The 20,931-nt window shown below is 46.3% G+C and overlaps 7 protein-coding genes across 7 annotated transcripts; 5 read left to right on the top strand and 2 right to left on the bottom strand.

Moving 5' to 3' along the window:
- Positions 1 to 685: 685 nt before the first annotated feature.
- On the top strand, positions 686 to 1,532 carry N7484_011031 (class I SAM-dependent methyltransferase; the record flags this gene model as incomplete). The annotated part of the gene is made up of 3 exons (XM_057121418.1): positions 686 to 723; positions 778 to 943; positions 1,002 to 1,532. The coding sequence occupies 3 exons, from the start codon at positions 686 to 688 to the stop codon at positions 1,530 to 1,532; spliced, it is 735 nt and encodes a 244-aa protein (XP_056967172.1).
- A 174-nt stretch (positions 1,533 to 1,706) lies between these two features.
- On the bottom strand, positions 1,707 to 3,167 carry N7484_011030 (uncharacterized protein; the record flags this gene model as incomplete). Its single annotated transcript, XM_057121417.1, has 3 exons — positions 1,707 to 2,013; positions 2,074 to 2,541; positions 2,593 to 3,167. The coding sequence occupies 3 exons, from the start codon at positions 3,165 to 3,167 to the stop codon at positions 1,707 to 1,709; spliced, it is 1,350 nt and encodes a 449-aa protein (XP_056967171.1).
- Positions 3,168 to 6,322: 3,155 nt separating this feature from the next.
- N7484_011029 (uncharacterized protein) lies at positions 6,323 to 8,499 on the top strand (the record flags this gene model as incomplete). The annotated part of the gene is made up of 5 exons (XM_057121416.1): positions 6,323 to 6,548; positions 6,570 to 6,691; positions 6,748 to 7,397; positions 7,462 to 7,604; positions 7,664 to 8,499. The coding sequence occupies 5 exons, from the start codon at positions 6,323 to 6,325 to the stop codon at positions 8,497 to 8,499; spliced, it is 1,977 nt and encodes a 658-aa protein (XP_056967170.1).
- Positions 8,500 to 8,513: 14 nt separating this feature from the next.
- Positions 8,514 to 10,830, bottom strand: N7484_011028 (sodium:solute symporter family protein; the record flags this gene model as incomplete). Its single annotated transcript, XM_057121415.1, has 4 exons — positions 8,514 to 9,836; positions 9,901 to 10,178; positions 10,230 to 10,491; positions 10,543 to 10,830. 4 exons carry the CDS (start codon positions 10,828 to 10,830, stop codon positions 8,514 to 8,516), a joined length of 2,151 nt encoding a protein of 716 aa, XP_056967169.1.
- Positions 10,831 to 13,017: 2,187 nt separating this feature from the next.
- N7484_011027 (uncharacterized protein) lies at positions 13,018 to 13,383 on the top strand (the record flags this gene model as incomplete). Its single annotated transcript, XM_057121414.1, has 1 exon — positions 13,018 to 13,383. The coding sequence occupies one exon, from the start codon at positions 13,018 to 13,020 to the stop codon at positions 13,381 to 13,383; it is 366 nt and encodes a 121-aa protein (XP_056967168.1).
- A 2,200-nt stretch (positions 13,384 to 15,583) lies between these two features.
- Positions 15,584 to 17,089, top strand: N7484_011026 (pepsin-like aspartic protease; the record flags this gene model as incomplete). The annotated part of the gene is made up of 3 exons (XM_057121413.1): positions 15,584 to 16,278; positions 16,336 to 16,651; positions 16,706 to 17,089. 3 exons carry the CDS (start codon positions 15,584 to 15,586, stop codon positions 17,087 to 17,089), a joined length of 1,395 nt encoding a protein of 464 aa, XP_056967167.1.
- A 997-nt stretch (positions 17,090 to 18,086) lies between these two features.
- Positions 18,087 to 19,389, top strand: N7484_011025 (uncharacterized protein; the record flags this gene model as incomplete). The annotated part of the gene is made up of 2 exons (XM_057121412.1): positions 18,087 to 18,096; positions 18,278 to 19,389. 2 exons carry the CDS (start codon positions 18,087 to 18,089, stop codon positions 19,387 to 19,389), a joined length of 1,122 nt encoding a protein of 373 aa, XP_056967166.1.
- Between the last annotated feature and the right edge of the window lie 1,542 nt (positions 19,390 to 20,931).

Raw genomic sequence — 20,931 nt, 5'->3', positions numbered from 1 at the left:
GGAGGGTCCGATGGGATGAATTCGTGGGCTGTGATGAGGGGATGGCACCACAGGAGGATAGAGGGTCGTTAAGTGGATGTTGGATGGATGGGGCGGCGGAAGCTGTTGATGATGTCTTTTTGGCCGCAGCTTCGGGCGGTGAGGAGCTTACTATGCACTACTGTGTAGAGCTGTGTCGATAAGATGAACATTGCTTGATATTCAAATGTAACATTGATAATCAGATATTTCTTGAAGGTCAGTTCTGCTTCATGATTATTTCAAAGCTTCGAGGAATCAGTGTTGACTTGTCTCGTGATCTCCCTGCAAAGCTTCTGGAACCTTGCAAGCCCTGGAGAACCTTAGAAGCTCACAGGTACAGGCACTGGTTTGAATAAATTTTGATTTCCGATAGATTGAAACGTCGGAAACATTCTATGGAAGTTTAATTCGACATGTCTCCGAGCTTGTACAGATGAACGAGGGTTAGCGCATGACTCTACTGGCGATTGGAAGTGTCCGAAATGTCTCCGAGGCTCCAAACCAGTACGTATATATAGTGAAGGCACTGCGAACCATGGATCTGAACAACTTCATTCCTAAACATCATCTCGATCACGGACTCAAAAGCTCCCAAGATTATCTCCTTCTACAAATTCCCACAATTATACTTAATTATACCTGGAGCAAGACCACTATCTCCACTATGACCGAATTCACAGAGGCAAATCGGAAATACTTCGAGTAAGACAACCCAACATTGGACTCAAAGCCTATGAAAAGCTGACAACTACACAGCAAGCTGGCAACAACCTACCAAAATGAATTCGCAGACGCAATGAAAATGCTCTCCGAGCAGACACTGGCAAATAGACTTTGGATCAGCGATCAATGGACCGATACCGTCGACCACCAAGGGATCCGGATGCTCGAGTACGCCTGTGGCCCAGGGTACATTTCAATGGTATGTTGACTGAAAAAAGCTGCATATGAAAATTGACAAACGAAACTGATTCTTAAAGACCTTGGCTCCATTCTTAACCCAAATCATCGGCGTCGACGTTTCCGAAAACATGGTGGGAGAATTCAATCGCAATGCCAATCTCCTCGGGCTTACAGACAAAGCAATCAGCCACAAAGCTGATCTTCTGGCCGAGGATGTCCCGGTCGAGTTCACTGTTCCGCCGTACATGGACTTGGATGTGTTGACGGTCAGTATGGCGCTGCACCATTTTGAGCACCCAGACCGTGCTTTGCAGCAACTGGGCGCGCGGCTGAAGAAGGGTGGTGTGTGTTTTATTATTGATCTTTTTGCGGACTCTGATCATGGCCATGGTCACGACCATGGCCACGACAAACATCAGCATGACTTTAATGATGCGGCACATACGGTCAAGACCCATGGGTTTTCTCAGGAGAGTATGCGGGAGTTGTTCCAGGGAGCTGGATTCGATTCTATCGAGTACAAGGTCCTTGCTCAGCCGTTGGTGTTTGTGAAGAATGGGAAAAGTATCTCTAAGACGGCATTTATGGCTCGTGCTCAGCGGGTTTGATGATGTTGACTGATGCGAGGTTGCTGGTAAGGCGCTATAGAAGTTCAGGCACACAGATAATTTGCTAGCTACATGGCCTAATGATGATAAGCTGGGAAGAGATATTTCTATCCTTATGACTGTATCCTATGTATCACAAGAGATTCCGGTACTAGGCACTTGATGAACCGATGCTCAATCCCAGTCCCCATCGAGTACAATCTCCTCACCCATCTCCATAGCCTTCAGTACTCCATCAATAGTCCACGGTTGATACGCATAGCCAGCGGGAATATTAGTATTATGGAATAGGTCCCCACTAGTCAGATTAGCGAGTGCTTTGCTGTAGTTTTCGATCACATATTGCTCCGGATCATGCTGCCAGACCCAAGAGCCAAGTAAGCCAATCGGCTTTGCCTGTGACGCTTTGGCATTGGAAGAGCGTTGACGCATCTCATGATTGAGCACACCTAGAAGCTGAATACAGGCGACGCGTTCAAATCTGAGAAGAGCTTTTGTTAAGAATCCTGCCCAGTATCTCTGTAAAGAGTGGTTGACGAACCTGAGCTTATTATGAACACGGGTTGCCCAGTGAACGTTATCTTTTCCTGCAACCTGCAAACATGTTGCCAGCGAGACAGCATCTTCCATTCCCTGTGTGGCCCCATTGCCAGACGACGGAAGAAATGTGTGAGCCGTGTCACCGATTTGAACTACTCGTCCAGTGGACGAAGTCCAGCAGGGCTGAGGTTCACGCCACATGAGTTTGAAGTCGTGGATCTGGTCTTTGGGCGTTGCCTGGATCAATTGGTTTGCGTATTCGGGCCAGCCTTCGATCGTGGATGTGGTTTGGAGGACTGTCTCTGGATCTACCAGGTTGGACCATGACTCCGTGCTGTGTTCTTGATTCTGAAATTTGATGTTAGTTGGATTATGCCAAGAATCGCAAGGCGCCTTGTGCTGTACCGGATATGTGAGATACCATGATATCTCATCATGGCTTCGTCCGAAGATCGCATGCACGTTGTCTCTGGAATGTCATCAGTTTTCTGCTCAACGGTAGATCGGGACTGAAACGAACCCCATCCATATTTGTGCAGAGGGCCTGTCGTTTTCTAAGATGGGAAATTTCTCCTCGAATATACAGTCCATATGAGCCGAATCAATGGGGCAGGAGGCTCGATAGATTGAAAAACCTGTAGGACGGGCGCGGACTTCATGGCCTAATGTGATACGAGAGGAAGTGCTTCCGATCCCATCAGCAGCAATCACCACATCTGCTTCAAGTCGCTCGCCACTTGTAAGAATAACACCGGCTGTAGAGGAAGCTTTGTCCTCGTAGTAATCGACAACTTGCTTGCCATACTCCACCGCGATTTCGATTCGCTCAAGCTGATCCGACAGCATCTTGTGCATTCTCGGTCGACTATGTCTGTATATCCTGGGGGTTCGGGTGATCTGGTCTCCCTCATTACGCTTGGAGAGCTTCAATTCGAACGGTTTCGGACCTGAGATCATTTCCCCAGTGATCTTGTGCCATGAAATCCATGGCTCGTATGATATACGCTCGTTTTCCTCGGCCATCTCTGGCCACTTTTGTAATGCACGGATCGCGCTAGGGCCTATAGTAAACGCATCGCCTGCAAAGTTCTGCATTAGAAGAGATAATGATTCAAAATTGTAGCGCGAAGTGATTTTGTTTACCTGATAAAAGTCGCGAGGGACTTCTTTCAAGAATTCGAACGTCATGGCCCTTGCGCCAACACTCCAGACCAGCTAGTAAGCCAGCGACGCCCCCGCCGACAATGAGAACAGAAATACCAGATGAAGGCGATCTTGTAGGTAATCTGCCAGAAGTGCTATTTGCGTGCGGTAGATACATGGCACACTCGGGGTTGGACTTGGTGCACATATTTCCAAATTAGAGAGTAGATTAAATGAGATTATAAGAAAGCGAAGGATGTAGTGAGCTCCAGGCGGAACAAGTCCTTTTTTAAGTAGGTCCCAACAGCCCTATATAATGCCAGCGATATAAGATGGGTACCTGCCCCACCATTATTTACATATATTATAGACTTATTCGGAAGAACGGAGTACCGGTCCGATGGGGGCCGTGATTCACCTTGACGGTCACAAATACCTCGGAGCAAGATTCGGAGCTAGATTCGGAGGGTCAAAGGCGGTTGGGATTTCACCATAATGACCATATGGAAACAAAGCATCCACTGGCATGTTGAGCAAAAAGCTAAAGTCCGGTGGTTCCAAGGGCGCTTGCGGGTTGGCTTTTTCCTGAGCCTCCAGTCTCATTCGGTGCACCGCTTTCAATAGCTGCATCCTTGAGTTCAGTTTTTCAAAAATTTCAGGTGGCTCCAAAGTACCCTGGTGGTGAATTCTTTTCAAAGCGAAAGCTTGGGCTTCTTTCATCTTTCGGACCAGGATATCGGCTGTTTCGTCAATGTCAATGGTGCTTCTAACATAAGCACGATCCCAACCGATCTTTTCCCCCTGAAAAAGTATCAGCCGAGATAGTGTCACTACAGCGAGACCAAATTGACACAAGATCGTGAAAGGAAAGAAGGGGCACAATTCGGACGGGAGGGAGTGGACATCATAGAAGAATGACTTCACTGCCTCTAAGCAGCGGAAGAGAAGATCCAACCGCGTTGTCGAGTAGTCTCCGTACTGGGAATCAGAGAAATTCTCACTTAGAGAGACTCTAAATATGATGATTTCTACTGTCTCGTAATGCAACGACAAAAGGGCTTTGCGATAGTGACCAAAACATCAGAAAGGGAAAACGGAATTCAGGTAGATTCTTGGACTGACCTGAATGAGGAAATTCACAGGAGAAGGAGGTTTTAAGTTGTTGAAGCTCTGCCTGATGACCTCGGACAAGCAGCCCGAGTGGAGCGGAAAGTACCTCAGAGCCTAGCTCGTCAAGGGTTGTTGTATGACGGACTTTCTCACCCAGATGCATCACTCGTATAAGTTGGACAAGGTATGCATCGGTAGGAAATTCCGAAGCCTCTTTCAGGACTTCACAGCACTCATTGGTGTACTTTGTGAAACGAAAACCCTCCATGTCTTTCACACAAATGGAAAACCTAAGGAAACGGTCAGTAAATCATGTGTCCATGATCCATTCACTGGAAATAGCTGTCCATACATTGCAATGACATAATAACACGCTAGATAGGTCCGACGCTCCTCCAAAGTCCGTGGAGGAATCAGATTAGGATGGAAATCCGCAGCTCTGAGGTAGGATAGAGGCCGATCGAGACTCCTTAAAGACGCTATACCTTGATTCAGATTCAGGCTGATGACTTGCGCCATGGCCAACTGCATGAATACATCGAGTTGTGCGCTGATCGGAGCATGAATGCCGTGACTAGGGTCAATTGCCGGGTTGACTGGTTGATCGCATGGGTTCCAGGGTGGAACTTGAGTAACAATGATAAACCAAGACAAATGAACAAGAAGACCCTGCAGGAGATCCAAACTGTGTTCGCCCTTCAGGACGATGTGTTCCGCAACATACCGCCTGATTGTTTCCGCAATTTCCCGCTGACGTGGTCCATTGACACATGCGACCATAGTGATGTTCAGAAAGAAAAAGGGCTTTTCTCGACGTAGCTGCTCTGCAGTCAGATGGTCAGGGATGGCAACAAATGGCATTAAAGGAATGATTGATTTTCTCAAGATATCCATAAGAGCCTCATCATCTTGTTCGTCCGACGTTGCACTGTCTTCGTCGGGGTGATTTGAAGATCGCTCCGGCGAATGACTGGTATTGGATGGAAGATCCCTGGATCTTTCTGAGGCGGCAAGTAATTCAACCATACGGTCAAGTTTTGCCTCTAATGCCGAAACCTCGCTGCTTACGCTTTACACCATTTAGTGAATTTTCATAATAAGTCTCCAAATACATACAGGTGCCCCCTAGTTACTCTTGGACGACGATGCGATCCAGGGGTCTGGCCACTACACTCCTTTTTTAGACGCTGACACCTGCAATATCTTAGTTTATATCAAGCTTGAGTAGATCAATGGTCACTTACCGCTTACAGACGCCATTTGGCTCTGGTTCACATCGTACTTTGGCTTTAGCGCAGGTCCTGCAGGCCTTCGGCATACGAGCCGCGGGAGAGTCATCCATGGCGGAGCAGGCTATCAGCCAGGTCCACTGCAATGCGGGGAACTATAATTATCGGAGCTATTTTGGTGTTGACGATCAAACGGTGGGTGACCAAAAGGTAAAGAAGCGGAAGCGGACACGGAGTCGCGACTTCGCATTCCCGGTCCCGCCGCCCCACTTATTCCGCTCCGTCACTGCGTTGTCAGCTGACTATAGCTGTGAGCATGGGGAGATATTCTGCAGTAAATGGAGTAGTGGTAAAAAAAGAGTCCAACGGCGTGAAACGGATGACGTAGAAGGATAGGAAGGAGATAAAAGGGAAGAAAGAGATCTATCTACATGCCCGCAGAGGCATACACCTAAGGCATCCATGACATGTGTAGGGGGTTTCCAACTAGAACAGATCGAAATTGGAAGTAGAAGTGTGAGCTGCTCTACCAAGAACCATGAGTGCACCATAGGCATGAGTTTGTCAAACTTCGAATTATCATTCCCACTCCAGAAGGGCTAGTGTCCCGCCCCCGCTTTTCCTTGGATATGGGGCGGGGCTTGAAGCTGGTGGGAATGTGGGACCCCCGCAAAAGAGGTGAACAACATTGAATTGATTCAAAAGAGCTAGTTGAGCCGTAGCCTTTTATTTTGAAGTTTATTGGAATTGCACAGACTGTGTAAAACCATGTCTACTTCTAATCATGACACCACAGACGTGGTGATATGTGGCTGTGGCCCTACGGGGGCAATGCTTTCTGCGTACCTGGGCCGGATGAACATATCCAACATTGTCTTAGAAAAGGGAATGGAGATCACAACGGATCCACGCGGAATTGCTTTAGATGAAGACGGAATCCGACTGCTCCAAGGACTAGGATTGTATTCATCCATCTACGCGAAGATTGGCACCTGTAAGTACAAGTACAGTGCAGTTAGTATCAAGAAGTATAAGATGACTAATAATTGGTGTCAAGGTATGAACACTTTCAAGTTCATTGGAGGTACAGAGCCAGTCTTGGATAAAAAAGGGTTTGTTGAAATGGACTACGGAACAGTGAGATTCTCATCCTCCCAACTTTTGACCAGAAACTGACTAGGCGATTCTTATAGACAGAAGGCGGGACAGGACATGTAGGTTTTATATGCCACAAGCAGCCGGCATTGGAGCAATGTCTGCGTGATGCCATGGCAACTTCGAGCTTTTGCGATCTCCGCTCGGGATGTGAAGTGATTGAGCTCGCCGAAGAGAATGAAGGCGTATCATGCAGATACCGGGATTCTCACGGAGAAGAACGACAAATCAAAGCTCGCTTTTTTGTTGGGGCCGATGGAAAGACGGGCTTCACGAGAAAACGGTATCTGGAGCCTCGAGGTATAGCCATGGAACAAGCGCATGAGTACGAAATGATTCGATCCCCTCGATTGTACAATAAACTAACAATGCGAAGGGCTTTCTATGAAGAGGTATGGGTAGCCTTGAATTGGAAAATCAGTCTTCCAACCGAGAAGACACACCCAGAATTTCCATTATGGAGATTGGGCTATACTTCCGAGCAGGTTTACGATTTGTTCTTCCCTAGCAATTTCCGCTTCCTATGCAATCCGAATCGGCCGTCTGTCTGCGGAAGGTTTGGGATTCCCTCGGATAGACTGTGGAGATTCGAGTTTGTGGTGCTCAAAGACGAGGCCGGTGATGAAATGTCAAAGCCTGAAATGATAAAGAAGGTCGTGTTTCCGTACATCACACATCCGGGAACACGGTATGGGTAAGCTACTGTGTCTAACTAATATGATTGATACGGGTTCCTAACGGAGGAATCTCAGATTATCAGAAGACATCGTTTTCCCAGAGGATTGCATCCAGACTCTTCGATGTCGTCCATTCATGTTCTCTGCGCGAAGCTGCAACAGATGGTCTGATGGGCGGGTGATTCTATGTGGCGATGCAGCTCACGTTTTCCCCCCTTGTATGTATACGCCGAGTGCCATTGCGGGGAACTATGAAGCTGACTGAGCTTGATGATAGTCGGAGGACAAGGAATAGCATCAGGTTTTCGTGATGCTATTGCCCTAGCCTGGCGTCTAGCACTTCTCTGTCGAACCCAGCCCCACAAGTCCAAGTGGCATGAAGAGGTTTTGTCATCATGGTATGAGGAGCGTAAGCAGCAGCTAGAAAGATCACTTGCCGCCACTATTGCGAATGGAGAATTCGTATCAGAGAGCCAGCCATTGAAAATATTATGGCGTACTGTTTATTTCTGGTTCGCGCATATGATTCCATCATGGCGTGATGACCTCCGACGTGGCCAACGCAAGAATGGCATGGTTCGATACGAGCATACCTCGGACAAGCTTCCATTCCTACCGGAATACAATGGAGGTGTATGCCTTCCTCAGGTGTACTGCAAGGCTGTCGAGAATCCAGATGGGGATGTTTTGTTCACGGATGATGTAATATTCAGTTCACAAAAGAAGGGACTCTTGCAGCTTATCGTTTATCTGAGAAACGTGGATGAACTTCCCACAGCACAGAGGGAGATTATGGATATCGATGATCATTCAAATGGGGAGATACGGGCCGCTGAAGCAACATTCCTCATCGAGGACATTTCGACTCACCTAGGCGATGCTGCACCCAACGTTTTTCGATTAGCCACCGGAGGTGAATTTGAAACATCTCCTTTATGTGAAGGAAGACCAGCCCCGCGATTCTACGATGCTGGCTGTCTTGCAAAAGAGCTGGTGGGGAGGAAGTATGTGATTGTGCGTCCTGATAGGTTTATTTTCGCTGCATGTCATTCCAAAGAGGAACTGTGGAAAGCGACCCGAAGTGCGACTATGTATTTATGTGGTGAAAACTAATATCCAGGACCAGACTATGTAGTCCGATTAAAGTACTTTCTAGAAGCGTTCCAAATGCCCCGAGCTCCCGTCGCAATTGCATCGCTTCCATCGTACAGTGGGAAAATTACCACTGCGCCGAATGCGCCAAACTGCCAGATTATAGCGACCGTTGTCCATCCGGAAAAGAATGACTTGGTGAAAATGTAATCTCGGTACAGTGGAAGTGGCCATACGATGACGGTGACCAAGAAGAGTACCACGAACGAGATGGATGCGATAATGAGCCACTTGTAGAGCTCCTTCAGAGTCGCGTCATCAAAAGGATGTTGAATTTCATCAATGTTGGGTTGGATTGTAGACATCGATGGCGATGTCGTTGGGGTTGGTTTTTCCCCGAGGGCATCAATGCGCTCTGGGTCAAGGTCATGATTGGGATCCGACTGGGTAGTAACAGACAGTGGCTTAATCGAGCTTTTGAGGTCTTTCAAAGCATCCGATAGATATTCTTCATTGGATTCAACAACCTCGTTGAGTGTGCTCCCATCTGATCCGGCGTGAAGCTGTGCTTCATCAGTCAATTCGATGCGGAGAAATTCTCGCCAGTCAAACTGGTAGGGCTTGTAGAGAGACAGGAAGACTGAGTAAAGTGCCGGAGAAAAGAAGGATGCAATAGCTGCATATAGAGCAGGGTACTCGTTAGACGTTGTATCAATGTCGACCGCCCCGTACATTGAATTTGCTGTTGCCAACCAAACAGCAAGACCTGTAAAGAACCCCAAAATGGGAGCCAAAATAGCAGCAAGGCGAGTTTGACGAGACCAGAAGAGGGTCAGGATGAGGGGGATGATACCAGGGCACGATATGACTGGTCGTAGGTAATTGATCCAGGTCATGTTCGCCCCGCCGTAGTTCATCGCGATGGAGATCCCCGTTATGAAGATGCCGTGGATTACGACTGTCAGATGACTGACTCGCACAAGTTTCTTGTCGGTCACTTGAGGATTCAGATAGGTCTTGTAGATGTCGTAAGAGAGGATGCTGCTCACGGCAATCATGGACGACGAAACGGTGCTGGTGAGAGCCATAAACAACAGGAAAAAGAACCCGATAATCCCCTTGTCTCCAAGCAGAGCCTTGAGTGTATAGGGCATGACCATGCCCATACTCACCTCCGTCGAAGTGAGTTCACCAGGATAAGTTGGGAAGATGGGCGTGTTGTGGATTGCGCGGGCTGCCAGCCCGATCACTGTGCCTAGACCCCAGGGAATACCAAACACAGCGATTGCTGCAATGGTGTATCCAGGAACTGTGGCGCGGACCTCCGTTGCGAATGACTTTTGCCAGAATGCGGTGTCCTATGCAACTCAAGATTAGCGTAATGAACCTAAGTTTTGGTCATTCATATTGGTCAAGCCTCACCATGACGACCAAAGCCAAATTTCCAAATTTCAAGATCAAGCCCCAAATGATGGCTCCCTTGGACTTGAAAGTGAGTAAGGAGCCCTCGTAATTACCGGAGATGTAATTCTCTCCTGCGGTGGCAACTACCTTATCGTAAAGGCCACTCAATCCGCCCACCGCAGAATTCGTCAGTACAGCCAGAGTGAAGTAAATGATAAGAATCAACGCAATGGTTGTGTGAAGGTAGTCGGTAAGAAACGTGGCTTTGAGACCACCAACAGCCGTATAGAGGACCACTTTGCAATACTCAGCGCATGAACACATGGATTAGATTGAGAAAAACATACCTCCAAGTGGAATCAGGATAGTCGCAGCCACAAAATTCATGCCAGAGACTCCGTAGATAAGTTGAGACCCAGTCATGATCATGGAGGCGCAACCGAAAACATTGTTCACCAAATTGAGCACAACAAACACAAGATGTCCAATTTCCCCATATCTCATGCGCACAATCTCCAAGGAAGTGTGTGCATATGGAACCCGAATCTTTGCCATGACACCGAGTGCTGCCATCAATGCAATCTGAAAGCAAAGACCAGAGCCCCACCACTACTTTCTTGTCAGCTTGCAACCAAAGGCTTGAAGTAGAATTTCACATACCAAGGGAAGTGCCAATCCATATCTGTAGCACATCGCTGCTGCTAAGACCGTCTCATTGATCCACATCCATGACGAAAATACTGCTGAGGCTGTGAGACCCGTGCCAACAGATCGATTGGCGACCATGAACATTTCGGATTTTCCTGAATCTTCGGAGAGATATGCTCTTTGAACTTTGACGGCTAATAGGATGACACCGCAGAAGAGCACGCCGAGGCCAATAAGCAGGCCATAGGCTGCGCCTTGAGGGATCAAGGCCAGCTTGGCCGTATCTATTGTGTTAGACATGACCACTGTGCCAAGGCGATAGATTTTACGAAATCAGTCCAGATACCTGGATACTATCACATACTTATTTATCCTAGGGTCCAGGTGGCTTTAGCGCCTAGTCTATTCTATAGTACGCGTCCAATCATTTCTTCAAAAAATGCGTAATACTCCAGAAAAATAATAGTCCGCAGTATCGTAGGGTCTTGCGTGGTTCGTGTCCGCTATTGCGTTATGCAGGACGCATAACTTGATACCCGTTGGTCAAATATATGATCGACTGGTCTATTAAAGTTAATATATGCGTAGCTATTGATCGCAAATTACAACCATAGCTCCAGATACACATAGAATATTGTTAATCGACTTGGAAGCTATCAGTCTGTCAAGCAGCTTTAGCAAGGAACACTGAAGCTAGAGATAGGTTAAGTACTTTAAAAGCTGGCATCTCAAAGCGACTAATGGGATTTGATTTTTCAAGACAAAACGTTTGAAGAACAAGTACTAAATGGTGGCATCGGGGGTTGCTACCAATGAGATGTGTTGATTGCCCCTCGGATTGCGTGCCATAATCACTCGATGACGATGAAAACGCTCGCTATCACGAACCAACGAAAATGTCACGGAATTCCCCCGCACCCTCAGTAATGCGAGGATTATAACCTGTCGGCCGATAGAAGGGAATTTAAAATCCCGATCAAGAATAATGACACGAAGTAGAATAAAAAATGGCCAAAAGCGAATCGTGATTATCTTGTCAGGCTTCATGACTTGCTGCAAGCCTGACCATGAAAAACCTGGCGCACTTTGTCCAAGTCTTCCTATAATACAAGAACTTAATCCACGTTAATCAAGGCCGATCGCAGTGAGGTTATTAGCGAAGATGAATAATTCGCTTTTTTTTGGAGTTAGGTCTAGGATATTTTGAATCCATCGAGGGCTATTTTAATCCTAGCGAGCTCTATAGCGTGAATAGTCGCCTATTCTATTGTGCGAAGGAACCCACGGGCTTGGATTCCACGGTAGTATGATTTCCAATTTCGCTAGCATTAGTGTACTTAGAAATGTAATTTCACATAACTTTGTCTAGCAGTAGTGAAATTGACCTTGAAAATGTCTACGGAAGTACACGGCATCCTAGGTAGGACGAAGGAACACGAATCTGCTGAAATAATCCACACAGATCAGTAATCCTGACAGATTTGACAACGGATATGCAAATCGGGAAGCATCATTATCATCATCTCAAACTGTTCGTGCGACGAAATGGATCTGAATTGCCGGCTGCAGAGCAGGAAGCATCTTGTCTCGCCAATCGGAATAAAGATATAACTCGATGGAACAAAGCTGCCCGTAGGGAAAAGAAGCGAGGGGATGAACTGGATGCAGATTCAGCATGAAGCGCAGTCAGGCAAAGGTTGGGTTGTGATTATGGGAACAACATTACCATGTGTCGACAACGCGTTAAGAAAGGGAACAATTATCGTTGCCTAATTATTGTATGGATATAAATATCCCCAGTCCTTCCTTTCGTCTTTCTTTTATTTCTCCCTCCTCAACTTCTTCCTGGTCCAATTTTGATGTTTGAGAAATATGTACATAGGTATGTACTAGTGAACAAAGAGACGAGGACGTGTTGGACTCGTAACATAAACAACGTGAACAACGTGAATAACACATCATTTAGTACCTTTAGTTATTACCCAGTCTTGGTGATCATTATAGCATTCCTTCTTTGCGGGTTGGATATTCGAATAGAGCCACCATTGAATATGGTGTGGCTGTAGGGCGCTGTATATACCCTGCTATTCCAAATAGGTTTAGTTCTATTATTGTACTTTCTAGTATTAAGTGAACCTTCCTACTTTCCATCTGTTGCGAGTGGAGTGACCAATCTAGGTAGATCAGCGCTTCTCTCTCTTCTTCCTTTCTTCCCTTCTCCTTCCTTCTTCTCCCACCGCCAATTCCCCTCACAATACAACGTCTTGATCCGTCTGTCTTGTTCTTTCTGCGCATTCATACCCCGTAATCGTACGCTTCTTTCTTCTTGTCTCTTCTGACCGCATCGACCAGCACGCGACGTGCTGATACCATCTCATTCATCCACCATCGTCATCTTTCTCAATCAACTTTCCATGGTCAACCCCTTTGTTCATTCAAATCTTTAGTTACACCCTTTCTCCCTTTACTCCTCGTTGAATTTCAATGATGACAAAATCAAAGAGCCAGAAGGGCAAGTCGAAATCGAAGCACCAGAAGACCAAGCAGCAGCAGAAGATTGAAAACCAGATCAACCTGATATGGAAGCAGTTTGGCTCAGAGACACGACGCTTACAGATCGAGCCTGGGAAGGCAGACTGCCTGGTCCCAATGCTCCAAGCAGCGCTTCAGCAACAGAAAGAGATCCTAAACCCAACTCCCATCGACGACCCTATCTGGACCGCGATCGGGGATCTGACATCTGACCAAATTTGGGAGGCGTTTGGGATTTCAGAGGAGCCACCTGCATCTGATAATCGCGAGCCTTGGCCCCCTCGTAATATGTTTTCGATTGATACCAGCAGACTGGGGTAAGTCTTCCTTGTACCTTGATGTGGTCGTGGAATGTCAGACTGATAGTTTATAGTTATCTCGATACAACGAGCCCAGAAGTATATGGCACGATCCTCCCCCAACGAGGCTGCCGCCGGAGTTCTAATCGAGAGTGTGCTTTTCGGCGCGCTTGATCAGGTTATGGGGGTCCATTGCGATATTTCGGACACTTGGCCCCTTCATATCCAGATGAAAACCAACCTCGAGTCAAACATGGCCACAGTCAAGGGGATCGATCAACGGTTCCGCGGGATAAGTGACTATACTCTCTGATATGGCAATGGTGATGGGCCTGAAAAGGCCATCAACCTGATTGTGATCGAGGCCAAATCGAGGGCGTCTGAAGTGGTTTGCTCGACTGGTGATGAGCAAGTCTTGGGCTACATGGCATTTCGCTCTGATGCAACTTCTAATCTATGTATGTTTTGGTTTCAGGTTGCGTCCACCAGGAGAGGCGACTTCGGCCAGGGCGGAACGCCACTGTGCATGGTGTTGTGACGAATGGGAAGGAGTGGCGTTTCGTCCGGATCAATGATGAAGGAAGATTTTCGTGGCATTTGGAAATGGCTGGAAAAGGGTCGGAATTTGGCAGCGAGGCTGGCTATGCCAAGATCGTCACACTCTTGGGCTTCATCATGGGGCAGGCGATGATCTTGTCGCCGTACACCACAAGGCTACACTCGAAAGAGGTATCCACGGAAGACGCGCCAATGTCTGGTGATTAAGTGGTCTTTTCATCACTGCTCTTAGGAGTCAATTTCTTCATGTATAGTTTTTTTTTTTTTTTGTATCTCTAGTCTGTACTACTCACCAATGAAGCCGCATTAATAGCTTTAATTAATTTACTCGCAAGGATAATTCTTTTCCATCTAATGATTTAAACCGGGGTCATGCCAGGGACAATCTGGACCAAACTCGACCAAAAATCTATTATATATCAAAAAGACTTACTAAAATGTTGGTCCCGTGGGTCTTGTCAATCATGCTTGGCTCATATATGCTCCACATGCATAGAGCATGGGAGTGGCAGTATTCTAAACGAGAAGTGAGGAACCCAAAGATTTTTTTTTTTTTTTTTTTCCATGAGGAAATTATCGCAAGCAGATGGGGTGTTGATTGAACCTTGAAAGAGAAAGAGGAGGAAAACGTGAAGAGACAAAGATCCGGCGGTGCAAATGGATGCCTCCGAAGCCCAATGCTGCTAAAGTTTGTAGTCGTCAAACATAGTAAGCTTGACCCGGCCCGGAGACCGAGTATATCCAGGCCTCGGAAACGCTATTATAATCCGCTCATCTATCATTAAGGCATTAGGTGCTCCGAAGAACCCGAGATGCATCTTCGATGGAATATTGGAAGGTGTATTAGGTACGCAATATTCGAGGGCAATCGCACCTTTACTCAACCTGATTGGAGGAAATTTGCGGAATACGCAACCCTATGTCATAGTGGTATCAAGCTTTCTTGTGTTCGCGCTAAATACTCAATTACTACTCGTGAAGAAGTGCCACATCCGGGGGTCAAGTCCGCGCTCCGTCTCCACCCAGACCAAGTAGGTACTCAGGTACCTACATCAAAACTTGCATTCAAAACACTAACGCGCGTAAAAATTTCATATAAATAACAAACAACGGATCTCATGATCTAGATGTGGCACTAACTAGCACCTGTTATTTATGATAATCCTCTTTTGGCGGTCAGTATTGTTTCTAGTTGCATGATGCAAGTCCGAGAGATACAAGATAAGCACCCCCGCATCTAATCAATGAAGGCTTAGCCTTATCCAACGCATAAGCGAGCAAGAGACTATAACGGGCTTCCGTCGGAATTAATGAAGAGGGGAATATTGAATAAAGCGCTAAAACAGGTTGTTAAATTACTCTCGCAATCGCGACAATCTTACTGGTGCGGGTGGTGAGGATCATACTCACTACCTAGAGAGTCCATCTCAACTGCTGCCAATAAAATCTCCAAGACTGAGGGCGCTAAACCAAATTGAAACATTGTTCCTGATTATGATTACGATGCACCGAAACGGAGGTTCTGACGAAGTAAAATTACTTTAAACATGAACCCCGCTCATAGATAGATTCGAGTATTTAAGAGTCCCCTGGCACACTGTCTGGGGATTCCTTTTCCTCACACGCATCTACCTTCCCAACTTAGTTACCTTCTAGTCGCCAGAATGTTTCGTGTTGCAGGCCTGGCAGCGCTGTCTCTTGCGGCCTTCACGGCCTCGGTGGACGCAGCTCCCCTAGAACGCCCTACCGTCAACCAAATTGCTAAACGCACATTGCAAAACCGCAATGTTGACCTCAACGTTACGACCTGGAAGCCGACTGCTCAGGTTGCTTCTCGTACTCCTGCCAAGTCGTCGCACTCCATGAGCTTGAAGAAGCTTAAGACAAACCGCGCCAATCCCCGCAGCGCAGCGTACCTGAAAGGCTTGACTGGCCGAAGCTCTAGCTCTACTACTTCTGGAAGCGGCGAGCTGATCTCTCTGTTTGAGGGAGAGGAATTTGCGACATCCATCACTTTTGGCACTCAGTCCTTCGATGTGATTGTTGATACTGGATCAAGTGACACCTGGGTCGTGAAATCGGGCTTCGAGTGTATTGACCTTGACACTGGAAAGAAGACGAGTCAGTCGACCTGCGATTTTGGCACCGCATATACTGTTGACAGCACTTTGAAGACGATCTCTGGTGAAGAGTTCGAAATCGAGTATGGTGATGGTGAGTACCTGTATGGATACATGGCCACCGAGACGGTTACACTGGCCGATATTACTGTTGACCAGGAGGTTGCTGTTGTGACCGAGGCTGCCTGGGAGGGAGATGGCACTACATCCGGTCTGACTGGTCTCGCCTACCCTGCTTTGTAAGAAAAGGTTCTTCGTTACTATTATGGCTACATGCTAACAAAGGGATGTAATAGGACAAGTGCTTATTCCGAGCGGACGGAGCAGCAGGAAGAATACAACCCAATCTTCACCACCATGTACGAGGATGGCTTGGTTGATTCCTACTTCAGTCTGGCCATTCTCCGTGATGTATCCGGTGATGCTGGTTACCTCACTCTTGGCGGTCTTCCCCCAATTGACTTCAATGAGACATTTACCACCACAGACATTCTGGTAACCTCAATCGAGGGATACTCCGACTCCTACGACTTTTACACCATTAACATTGACTCCATGTCAATCAACGGCAAAGCTATTTCTGGCTCGGGAGGTTCTGATATTCAGTACATTGTAAGACACTCTCTAAAGCTTTATTTGGACGGATATACTGACAACATGCGATAGGTGGACTCCGGCACAACTCTGAACTACTATCCTACCTCTGTTGCCGATGCTGTTAACGCTGCCTTTGACCCCGCTGCTGTCTATAGCGATGACGAGGGTGCTTACGTTGTTGACTGCGATGCTACAGCCCCCACCCACACAATTACTATTGGTGGTACCGCTTTCACTATCAACCCGCTTGATATGATTCTGTACGCTGGCACTGACGATGACGGGAATGCCGTCTGTATCTCTGGCATTGATGATGGTGGTGATGATTCGTCTGAGGATCTATATATTCTTGGTGACACTTTCCAGAAAAATGTGGTCACTGTGTTTGATGTTGGTGCCGTTGAGATGAAGTTTGCCCCTCATGTCGACTACACCTCTAACGACACCTACTAAGCTCGGTGTTGGAAACCATCATTGGTCCAAGATATCAAGTTACGGTACAAGATTTCAAGGCATTGCCTGGCTGTATATATTATCTAGGCATATAGTTACTGAGTGACTGACAAGCTTCCCGATAAAATCAACTCATTTTCTGTGCATGACCGAGTTTTATCTGATATGGCGGCTTATATTCGCACCATCTCGGAAATTCTTGACTCTGAACAACATGTCTCTTTACTGATTTGTCACATATACCGGAAAAGATCAACATGCTTGACATGCTTCCATGGTACATATCAAAATCAAAATTATAGTCAAATTGGAAAACTTTCAAGTCTAAGGAAGGTTGCTATGACAAATACGTATGTACCAAGTGCCCATCCCACTAGAATATAGTAGTGTCAAGGATAAGTGGACCCCTGTGCAAGCCGCGTTTATGAATTTTTGTGTACAGTAATAGTCGAAAACAGATTTACCACGAAGTCTTAGACATATAGTTTCAAACCCTAACTTGAAACACGCTAGTCTAATTTTAGCACTACTGGGAAGATCTTTGTAGGGCTGTAACGGTATCCGCTGGTAACGTAAATGAGTAATTGTTTCAGTACTGTCATAAGAGGTAGAAACTAAAAGAACTTCCATCAGTTTCTGCCAAAGAAACTTGAATGCAAACGAATAAAACATGTGTTCTTGCCAGATTGTTGGATTTTCCTTCTCTTTCTTTTCACTGACCAGTTATCCTTGTCACACGCAGCCTTCGTCCACGCTCATTTAATTTTTAATGGAAGGCTGCGGGGGCTTCACAGTGGAATAAGCCTGGTAGGCGAAGATGCTCATTTTCCCCCACACTTGATTCACTGGCCGTGATGTTCATTGGTTTCCAATGTATATCAAACTGGGGTTCCCGAGATGCTGACATGAGCCTTCCAAGGACTATACAGTAATCCTGTAGATATGACACAGAGTCCATATCGTGTCAACCACCCTCAAGAGCAGGGGCCATAGGAATATGACTCACAGTATGCTCCAACCCCTGGATACTATGGTAGTCCCTATGCAACACATTTCAACCAGAGACCCTCCCCGTCTATTGCCCTCGAGAACCAGTCACAGCCCTACGCTCTTAGCTTCAGATCTCCGAATGGGAAGAAGGAAGGTTATACGACCAGGATCCACCGACCTGTATCCACTATCGTATAGAGTGGCGAGTGACAGTCAATAATCGGGAAGTGGCAAAGGACACGGAGGAAGACGTTGTCCTAGCCCCAAGTGCCTTCTGGCAGCTCACACTACAGAACAAGCTAGGGAAAGTCCTAGGCCGGAAAATCCCCCGCAGTCGTCGGGTGAGAGCTGATGACACTGCCATCGTCGTCAGGGTAAATGATCGTTCCCAGCGTGATCTGGCTAAACGATTTGACAATACCGATGTTGTTTGGGACACCATTGAGAAGCAGCTTCTAATGTGGTCAAGGCTGTTCTCCTGTGGTAAGGAACTCACGCTGAAGATCAGCTTCAACTACGTAGACGATCGTCAGTCTCCCCCTGCTGCGGGTCGGAGAGGAGAGAAAAGAGGAAAAGCGTCTGTGACAAAAAAAATGCTTGAGAAAAGAGATGCACAACTCGATGCGGAGGAGCATGCTTCCGGTCAGAAGCCACTCTGGCGCAGTGTCTATAATTTGATGCGATGCGCCTCTATGACTTGCTCTTCAGGCCCCTATTGTTGGGTAGACCCTGTGGGGAAAAAGCACTATCAAATGAAAAACCATCATCTGAAACACCTTGTGACTTACGTTGAGAAAGGCGGGGTCCTAGATGGTCATAAAGACCTGCCGGATGCCGTGCGTGAAGACTTATATATGGAAGAACAACAGAAGCTTGAGAAGCATGGGCGGAAAGGAAAGCACGTCATTGAGAATGGCTTACCATACCCCCCTATCAGCATTACTAACAATGTCTTGCCGCCACATTCCTCCGCCACTGAATCGGAAACTGCTACCCCGCAGAAGGCTGACAGTCACCTAACGGCTTCAAGTCCGCTTGATATTCCTGGGCCTAGGGATGAAGCGGTTAAGGAATATAGTATGTGGCAGATGTCGAATGTGACAGATGGTACCTTGAAAGCTTCATTCCGACAAGTCTGCGATGTGATGATTGAGAATGGTCTTGACCTTGAGCAGGTCTACAAAGATCAAGACCCCAACTTTTTTATCAGCAAGGGGATAAAAATAGGTATTGCTCGACAAATTGTTGAAGATATTCGGTGTTGGGTCGATAACGTGAAGAGAGTTATCCCTATTTGTGAAATAGATTAGTAACAATCTGGTTAGGCGTCGACTTGTGTTTTTCATGAGGTTGTTGCATTCTTTAGCGATAGAAACAACCAATGCTAGCGATCAACTTATTCCTATTCAGAAACGGATTGTTGTTCAAATATTAGTTTTTATCAACGCACCAAAGTTAGAAATCAGCCCATCATTGTTCTATCTCAGAAAAGGGATTTCAATATAATCGGATTGGGGATTAGTTTGGCACATCACTTTATTTCAATGTCACTCATTAGATGAGGGCATAAGCTATCGGTGAAGGTATCGGTGACTAAAGTTCAGCCCAATATTTTGCTACTGTATGTATATCCATCATTATTAGATAATCTTGCGCTGACACATATTACAACGCGAGACAATACAGACATTTGAAAATGTCCCCAGTCAATCGAAAGAAACAGCCTTTAACGATGATGCGAAGGAACCTCTTTACATCAGTCATGAAGAAACAATTATTTCTGTATGTATGTCCAGCAAGACACAATGTCGTTTCATTTATGTACACCCAATCATGTCCATGAAAAGTTGTAGATAATAGCAAGTCATTAAGCTAATTCATTCCGTTTAAGCAGCAGCTACTTGGGTTGCAAATCCAATGACGTGATTAAAGAAGTCGTAAAAGTGAGGGAGGGGTATAGATCAACTAGGAGCCTGGTGTGCTGGATGATTTCTATAATCTTATTCTATTATTTGACAGGCGTGGGAATGCTCTCCACCTTGAGCCTTGACCTCGGCTCCTTTCTCGAGCAGCAATTAGACGATCTTATCATATCGTGCGAAAGAATGTGAGCGTAGTGGACCATTTAAGAAGGCATTTAGTGGCGGCGTATAAGACAAAGTCCTTATCACCGTGTCAAAATATTAATCACACAGAGGATGTAGTAATCAGTGGCATTACACCTGTTATAGTGCTTTCTAACCTAGAGCATTCAGGCCTCAATTCTACGCTGTCCTATAGCTTTGGTGCAATACAGCAAGAGAATCCCTCGCTGGTCGCATAACCAGAAAGTATTGTCCATAAATCAACATTAAAACACCTCCTTACGGCGTAATGAGTTAGTTCAACCATCTTGCTGATTCATCAGGCATGTCTACGCAGAGTAATTACCATGCATTCCCTAGCTTTAGTTAAAATAACCAACTCACTAACTCATTACGGATGCGATGACAAACAGGGGATAATTTCTGTCTGCTCTATTTGGGCGGTTTTTAAACTTATAAGCTCTAGCCCCGTGGATCGTGGGTTGGACCGACTAATCAATCGCATTTATTATATGCTACGATGATCGAACGACTAGAATCAATTCAGTACGTCCATAAAGGCTGACTGAACCTAGTTGTCCTTAAGGGTTATGCTCATCTTTCTTCTTTAGGAATTTCTTTGTCTGCTCCCAAATTTAGTTAGTTGACTAACCTGTTGATTATAATTTTGGCACAGCCACTACTCCCGTTAATATCCAGATATCTAGGCTATTACGTCAGAATGTTTATTCATATTTCCGGGTGGCGCAGCATTTAGTTTATGTCATC

Source organism: Penicillium longicatenatum, assembly GCF_028827895.1.
Source record: "Penicillium longicatenatum strain IBT 33135 chromosome Unknown contig_7_segment0_segment0, whole genome shotgun sequence".
NCBI classification, from domain to species: domain Eukaryota; kingdom Fungi; phylum Ascomycota; class Eurotiomycetes; order Eurotiales; family Aspergillaceae; genus Penicillium; species Penicillium longicatenatum.
Note: the sequence above shows the minus strand (reverse complement) of the source record. Positions and strands in the feature narration are given on the sequence as shown.